The 8,098-nt window shown below is 41.5% G+C and overlaps 1 protein-coding gene across 1 annotated transcript in view; it reads left to right on the forward strand.

The window, feature by feature from the left end:
• NCOR1 (nuclear receptor corepressor 1) overlaps positions 1 to 8,098 on the forward strand; it is a 55,564-nt gene extending 47,466 nt beyond the window's left edge. Inside the window, exons 37-47 of the mRNA XM_017731029.1 lie at positions 398 to 587; positions 824 to 1,320; positions 1,769 to 1,897; positions 2,010 to 2,167; positions 2,331 to 2,554; positions 2,973 to 3,110; positions 3,371 to 3,513; positions 4,074 to 4,127; positions 4,392 to 4,613; positions 4,898 to 5,080; positions 5,252 to 8,098. Coding sequence (XP_017586518.1) covers positions 398 to 587; positions 824 to 1,320; positions 1,769 to 1,897; positions 2,010 to 2,167; positions 2,331 to 2,554; positions 2,973 to 3,110; positions 3,371 to 3,513; positions 4,074 to 4,127; positions 4,392 to 4,613; positions 4,898 to 5,080; positions 5,252 to 5,439 — 2,126 coding nt within the window. The 3' untranslated portion in view covers positions 5,440 to 8,098. The remainder of the gene's footprint in view (positions 1 to 397; positions 588 to 823; positions 1,321 to 1,768; positions 1,898 to 2,009; positions 2,168 to 2,330; positions 2,555 to 2,972; positions 3,111 to 3,370; positions 3,514 to 4,073; positions 4,128 to 4,391; positions 4,614 to 4,897; positions 5,081 to 5,251) is intronic.

Below are 8,098 nucleotides of genomic sequence, written 5' to 3' on the forward strand. Positions count from 1 at the left end.
ATCTCCGACCAGGTGAGGGCACATGGACACACTTGGATCAGTTGTATTGTAGACTGTAACTGTTCATTTTATGCAGTCACTGTTAGCAAATACCATTTACAGTTTGCATTTACTCTGCACTTCAGGCAGGTTCCTGTTGCCGAGCAGTTCTGGTCATAATTTCAACATCTGCAACTTCTCGAACTTTCTCTCAAAGCAATGCAGCACCTAAAGGGGAGTGAATCCCAGCTGTCACTGGCACAGCTTGCATGTCATTTAGAGCATTGTAAATACATTTAAATCTTTATACCTACCATCACATCCAGAGTGGTAGAGACAAACTGGAAAGGGATGTGGAGGAGACAGCATTGATTTACAGTGCTGCACTGTTGTAAGAATAATCATTTATTTTGTTTGTTCCCCTCCACTCTGTGTCCTGCAGGTGCAGAGCAGCCTGGCAGACCCGGCAGTCACGGATATGTCCGGTCTCCATCCCCCTCTGTCAGAAGCCAGGAAAACATTCTGCAGCAAAGGCCAAGTATTTTCCAAGGAACCAATGGGACAAGTGTAATCACACCTTTGGATCCGGCTGCTCAGCTACGTATCATGTATGTTTTAGAAGTTACTGGTGTAGGGATATCTGTTCTAATATGTGAGCTTATTAAAAGGTGCATTTAGGGTTAAGGATATTTCACTATATGAGTGCTCTTGGATTTATCAGAGCATTTTCACCAGTGCATTTTGGATAGAAATCAATGTCAGAAAAGCTTTGCCTTTTTGTCTGTGTGGCTGTAGTTCTTTTTTCCATGTGATGTAATTGAGGCTGTTCAATGTTTGCCCACAGGCAGCTCACCCCCGGAGCTCCCTCTATCACTCAAGGCTTGCCAGCTTCCCGTTACAACACTGCTGCTGATGCCCTGGCAGCACTCGTGGATGCTGCAGCCTCTGCTCCTCAGATGGAAGTTGCCAAAGCAAAGGAGAACAAGCACGAAGGAGCCAGGATAGAAGAGAACATGGGACGCCGGTCAGCTGTGGTGACTGACCAGCAGCAGATGGAGCAGAAGACGCTGGAGGTAGAAAAGAGGCCTGTGCAGTGCCCCTATACATCTGCAAATTACTCTGGTGGCAAGTCCCAGGGACAGACTTCATCAGTAGTCTATTCAGAGGCTGGTAAAGAGAAAGGACCTCCTCCTAAATCCAGGTACGAGGAAGAGCTGAGAACTCGAGGAAAGACCACAATTACTGCTGCTAACTTCATAGATGTGATCATCACTCGCCAGATTGCTTCAGACAAGGATGCTCGAGATAGGGGCTCTCAAAGTTCAGATTCTTCCAGTAGTTGTACGTATCTTAGTAACTCTCTACTTCTTTGCTGTCTGTCTTAGCCTTTTAGGGAAATGATAAGATGTGAAATGATTCAGATGTTTAATGATAAAATATTCAGCTCTGCACAGCAGAAACACTTGATAGACAAATACAGTTTTTGCATATAGTGACTCTTGAAAAATCAGAGCTGCTTGCTTTATTCAGATGTCATGCTACAGCATGAAATGCAGGATTGTAAGAGTAATCTTATCAGAAGTCAGGAAACTGAAAATTACTTGGTTTATGTTGGAACAGTGTTTCATGGACATATTTGTATCACCATGGTTATCATGAGAAGGCAGCAGTGTTTTGACTTTCATTCACTGGTGCCATTTTAATGGAAGCACCCGTGTTGCTAAGTATAGGCAACAAAACTTTTCTGTCATATTTACGTCTTATTCCACAACCTTTGCTTGATATTCAGTGTCCTCACACCGGTATGAAGCTCCTGGAGATGCCATTGAGGTGATCAGCCCTGCAAATTCACCTGTACCTGCTCAAGAAAAGCTACAGCCCTATCAACAAGAGACCCCCAAACCAAGCCAGGCAGAGAGTAAGTTTATCTCCATATGCAACATATTCTCACTGTCATCTTTTTTAAATTTGTAAGCACAGAAATTTCAAACCTTGAAGCTTAACAGAGTGACCTTTTCTTTTTCAACCAGCTGACCCCAACAGGCCGTACGAGGGCCCCATTCACCGCTACAGGACACAACAGGAGCCCCCCTCACCCCAACCACCTCCACCTCCCTCTTCCCAGGCAGAGGGGATGGCACATGTGCCCAGGACCCATCGGCTCATCACCCTTGCTGATCACATCTGTGTAGGTTTTATAATTATGGGTTTTATTTGAGAGTATTATAAAATATTGTATCTGAATTTATAATCTCATTTGTTGCCATCAGTCTCGTCCAGTTCACAAATACCTACACTGTGGCCAATGTCTAACCAAGATCTCTTTTCTACTTTTTTTTGGTCACATCCAGCAAATTATCACACAAGACTTTGCTAGAAACCAAGCAGCTTCTCAGGCCTCTTTGCAGCCTCCCACCACTACATTCCAGAATTCCACCCCTGCTCCAACGCCTGTTTCTAGCCGGGCAAAGACCTCGAACCGCTACAGCCCCGAGTCGCAGTCGCAGCCTGTGCACCACCAGCGCCCAGGGGCCAGAGTGTCCCCTGAGAACCTCTCTGACAAGGCCAGGGGAAGGTAATGCATGGATTCAGTCTAACTGCAAGTTTAACTGATGCCCAGATATGATATTGATATAAAATAGTGCAGTAATCTTGGTGCAGATTGGAAGTAAAGGCACCTTTTGGTCTTATTTTTAGGCAGAGTCTGTCTCCTATTGTTTTGCCAATTGCTTGGCTCCATAACATAACTGCTTTCCCTTTGCTACTTCTGATTAATTTCCAGTCTTTAGAGGGCTGAAGACGTTTAATTACTTAAAACCTAGCAGAGTTGTTATGGATAATTCAGAGTCATCTTTTTAAGATCACCAGGCTTACTAAAGCATGTAACATATAACTACACATAAGCAGTTATGTAATTCTCCAGTTGCTACATGAGTTAACTACTGCTATACATGCATTGAGAGTAATTATCTGTGTCTGAATTGTGGATGTAGGCCTGGAAAATCTCCAGAGAGGAGTCATGTCCCTTCAGAGCCCTACGAGCCAATCTCACCACCTCAGGTCCCGGTTGTACATGAGAAACAGGAAAATGTTCTTTTGCTTTCCCAAAGAACTGAGCCTAGTGAACAGAGGTAGGTGTAAAACTGACTTGGGCTAGGATACCTAGATTGTTTTTTACTTTATTTTTAGATTATTTTTTAATTTATGTATGAGTTGATTGGTTTTTTAATTCAAGCTTATTTGTTAGAGTGCTGCTGCTTAAGCAAACTCAGTTATTATGGAGCCCCACGGTGTTCATATGACTGTTGTGGTTTCTGCCTGACTGCTTTTGGGAAGATTTAAATGTGCACCTTACAAGTTCTGTCTCTTTGACACGTGTTGGTCTTGGCAGGACTGACTCTCGCTCTCCAGGCAGTATCAGTTACCTGCCTTCGTTTTTCACCAAACTTGAGAACACTTCACCAATGGTAAAATCCAAGAAACAGGAGATATTTCGAAAGCTGAACTCATCTGGTGGAGGTGACTCTGACATGGGTATGCAGGTCTTGCCTTTTCACTCAATTTTTTCAGCTTAAGCTTTATGTGACTTCCACCTGCAGATATCCTGACCTAAATATGTTCAAATAATACAAATTAATATAAATCTATGAATATAAAACACATATAATAATTTATGGCCACAGAACTGGAAGATTGTTAGATTTTTTTTTTTAATGCTGTTTTATGTAGGACTGTCACATTTAATCTTTTTAACAATTTGAGAAATGAAAACCACATAATTAATGAGAGAGTTGTTAAAACCTGACATTATTCTAACTAACTGTGTGTTTGTAGTTTGCTTTGTATCAACTTTAAGTAATGCACATTTTCCTTTTTGGAAAGATGTGTTGAAACTAAATGGTTTGTGTTTTTTTAGCCCTTATGATTGTCTGTTAAATGACATTTTAATATAGTTCCAGTAATGAACACTGACATGGTGGAATATGATACTAGAACAATATTTTTGCTTTTTTCTTGTGCAGTAGGGCTACCGGTGCTCACTTAGTGATCATCAGTACTGAAAAACTCAGTGAAATGTTGTGTTTTATTTGCAGCAACTGCTCAGCCAGGGACTGAAATATTCAATTTGCCAGCAGTCACTACCTCAGGTAAGTTCTTCAATAAAAGAAACAACATGTGTTTCAGAAAAATGTAATATCTTTAAATATCTTAAGTTTTTATTCTCTGGGGAGTCCAGTAAAAGAGGAAAATGGTGAAAATTTAAACACTAATATCCTACAAGAAAACTTGTTTGCTGCACCATAAGGAAAAGCAAAATGACCAAATCTTTCCCCACACCCCTTTTTAATTTCTCTGAGATGCATTTTTTGCCTCCCTTCCCACCTTTCCGTGTGTTTTCTCTTCTCTCCCAGGTGCAGTCAGTTCTAGGGGTCACTCCTTTGCAGATCCTGCCAGTAATCTGGGTCTGGAAGACATTATTAGGAAAGCACTGATGGGAAACTTTGATGACAAGAGTGAGGAGCACGGGGTCGTAATGTCCCAACCCCTTGCAGTGGCTCCGGGCAGCTCCGGTGCCGCGGTACCAGCGAGTAACGAGACACGGAGGGAAGAAGCCAATCCATCTCCAAATTCAGGTATTGCAACTCCCAAACATCCCAGGGCCTTAAAGAAAATAAATAAATCAAGGGTTTGAATAACCTGGTGTCACTGAAAATCACTTTTTTTCCTCTGGAAGTGACAGAGGTGGTGTTTGCGTTATCATCCTGGATTTTCCAGGATCCTGTGACAGCACTGATGGAACAGGAAAAGGAGAACCAGGTGTATTGGATACCTGAAGCTTCTCAGTGCTGCCTGATAATTTATAGAAACAAACAAAGGCTAAAATGTGGTTGGTGAAATCTGTCCCTTCTGTTGCCAGGTGGGGCAGTCAGCAAGCAGAAACTCATTGGCAAGTCAAACAGTAGGAAGTCAAAGTCTCCAATTCCTGGGCAGGGATATTTGGGAACTGAAAGACCTTCTTCTGTCTCATCTGTACATTCAGAAGGGGACTACCACAGACAGACTCCAGTGTGGGCCTGGGAAGACAGGCCTTCATCAACAGGTGAGGAATGGGCTTCTTTCAGAGAGCTCAGATGTTGTACTGTAACGCTGGATAATTGGCCAGATGTTTCCAACATGTTGGGGTTTTCTCAAATGGATTTTCTGCTAATTGTCACAACCCAAGCCAACACAGATCTCTCAGAACAGCTCGTGTTTTTGCCTTTTGGTGCAGGTTCCACCCAGTTTCCGTACAACCCTCTGACCATGAGGATGCTGAGCAGCACCCCCCCGACCTCCATCGCCTGTGCCCCCCCGTCCATGAGCCAAGCAACCACTCACCCACAGAACAGGATCTGGGAGCGAGAGCCTGCACCACTGCTTTCAGCACAATATGAGACTCTGTCTGACAGTGATGACTGAACTATGCAGATTATTATTTTTTTTTTAATTTGCGGGTCAAAAAAAGAAATCTATTTTTGACTTGTGCCCACAGAGACTTTCCAAGAGAGCAAGGGCCACACAATGAAGAATTGATGGAGAGTCCGTGAAATGCCTTCTGCACAGGCTGTGTGTTGGAGGATTGTGGTCGAGAAGGTTGACTTACTAAAGATAAATATGTAAAGAGTTTTTAAAAATGTGGACTATTCCTGCTCTACATCTATTTGTAAAGAAAACCATAATGTCTTTTAAATCATTCTTCTGTAAATAGAGAGTACTTTTTGCAGTGTTTTTTTCCCTTGCTATAGTATCTGGTGTACTTATGTTCAAATCATTGCCTAAACTTTGGGGGTCATTTTGTAATTTTTTTTAAGCATTTTCTCCAGTGTAGAATACTCTTCATAACCCTAGCCTCCCTCTCAGCCTAGCCTAACCAGAACCCCAGCCTCCCAACCATCATTGCCCATTTAATGCCGTGCCACTTCCTGCAGGCATTGTGCTTTTATATAATTTTTTTTTCCCTAGACACACTTTCTCAGTGGTGTTCAAGCTCTTGTGAAAATGTTGATTTTTAAGACTGACCCCTTAGTGACTTCTGTACATTAACATACTCCGGTTCGCTGGAATAAGATGATATATTTCTTTGGAATTTTAAATTCTGCCACATTGTAAATTTTTGGTGCAGTTGGTTTTATTTAGCAACACTGCAGAAATATTATTGCATGGGTATGTTATGGTTCATTTTTAAAAGGTTAAAGAAACAAAAAAAGAACAGCTTCTGGAGGCATACCTCACTGTTATGCACACTGGGAATTTTAACTGTGCCCTAAAGCCTATTCTTAGTGTTCTCTGTTTCTGCATTGTATGCAGTCAAAACAGGCTACTAAATTTTACTGTCATATTTAACCACAGCAAATGGCTTTTCTGAACAGAGGCTCTGGGTAGGTTGATAAATCCTTTAAGAAGAAAAACCTCCACATCCCAAGTTTAAATAAAACGAAGTGCTTTTATAGAATAATTAAGCAACACACGAGTCAACTACGTGGCTTCTGTTACAACCAGTTCGAAATAGGTACTGTGATTTTTTTGCCTTCCTCCAATCTGATTTTAAAATCTTTATGTAATAATTATTTTGAAGTCTGCGTCCCGGTCCCTGTCCCTCTAAGCAAGCTTTTGGTGGAAGTCCTTACAAATGCTTGGCTTAACTCCTGGAGTGTGCAATACTTGTTAGGGTGATTTTTATTTTTAGATTGTATATGGTACTAGGAGAGTCTCCTTAATCATTCATCTATCAATGCTTGCTATGGTATGCTTGTAGCTCATGTACACATCCGTCTGGGTAACGATGTCACAGGGTGTCCTGACATCCATCTCCAAAAGCATCTTCATTTTATGCTGCACTGACCTCAGGAAGTGAATTCAAATCTTCCAGGGTAGAAGGACTGATTCACAGATAGCACTGAGCGGGGGGGTGGCGTGGTCTGTCAGATTCCAAACTGCTTTTGCATCTCATTGATCAACAGGGTCTTTGCCTTTGAGTTATTTTCCGTGAAAAGTATTTTGGGGTTTGCCGCTGTATTTGTGATGCGTTGTATGGAAGGTGTAACGCAGTGTGTAACCTTGAGTCGTGTGGCTCTGCATCCCTTCAGGGACTGTGGTGATCCACTTACAAACAGGAAGAAGCACAGAACTATTTATCAATAGCAAATTTATTTTCAGTCCTTTATGGAAAGCCTTTTTGCCCCAAGTGTGGGAAGCAAAATTCCAAAGGAACTCATTTGGAAACTTGACACTGTTGAAAATACAGAACTATTTTGCTACTTTTTTTAAAACACTGCATCAGAGTAGACCCGTTGGCAGTCTTAAATCTTCTTGCAGTCTTTCTCTGAGAAAGATTTCTCTCATCCTCCCATCCTTTACCCTTCTGGCTTGAAGCAGTGAAGTTTTCATCCTGTTTGTAGACCTGTGCTCTTATTTTAACTTTCTTTTTGTTCCCAACAGCAACATATACTGGAAAACGAGTTGATCTGCCCTTTTTGTAGATTTAAATTTGGAGTGGAAAGTTAAGTTCCATTCTTAAACTCACTCGTTCTCACTTTCTTAGTGTAACAAATACAATGTGAAAGAGGCATGTACAGACAAATGTCTTTGCTACCTGTACAGTAAGTATAGCATGTTCATTGCAAAGCTTCATGTTACTGCTGCAGCAGCAGCAAGATATCCAAAGTAGGATAGTCACTATCTCCTAAGATACAGCTTGAGTGGCATTTGCACATAAAATGTTGCTGCTTTTTTTGTTTGTTATCCAAGTTTTAACTTCTCCAGTGTAAAAACCTCTCCAGAGCCTAAGTTAGGGTTTACCACAATTCCAGTAATCTTCAAGTATGGAATTACATCTGCCCTGTTTCAAACAGGAAGGTGTTTGTAAGTCATGTTTACAAAGTGTAGTTTACTACAAATTTTTACCTGATTTCTGATCAGCGCTTTCACAATGCTTTCATCTTGATATGGTTCGTGATTCTGATATGAAATCATTTAAGACTTGAAAAACCCATGCATCATAATTTCCACACAATGTCTTCACTAGACAGTGACTTCTGGATTCAGACCAATCAATAAAGGGGATCAGTTCTCCACTTGC

This window comes from Corvus brachyrhynchos, unplaced genomic scaffold (genome assembly GCF_000691975.1).
Source record: "Corvus brachyrhynchos isolate BGI_N302 unplaced genomic scaffold, ASM69197v1 scaffold283, whole genome shotgun sequence".
NCBI lineage: Eukaryota > Metazoa > Chordata > Aves > Passeriformes > Corvidae > Corvus > Corvus brachyrhynchos.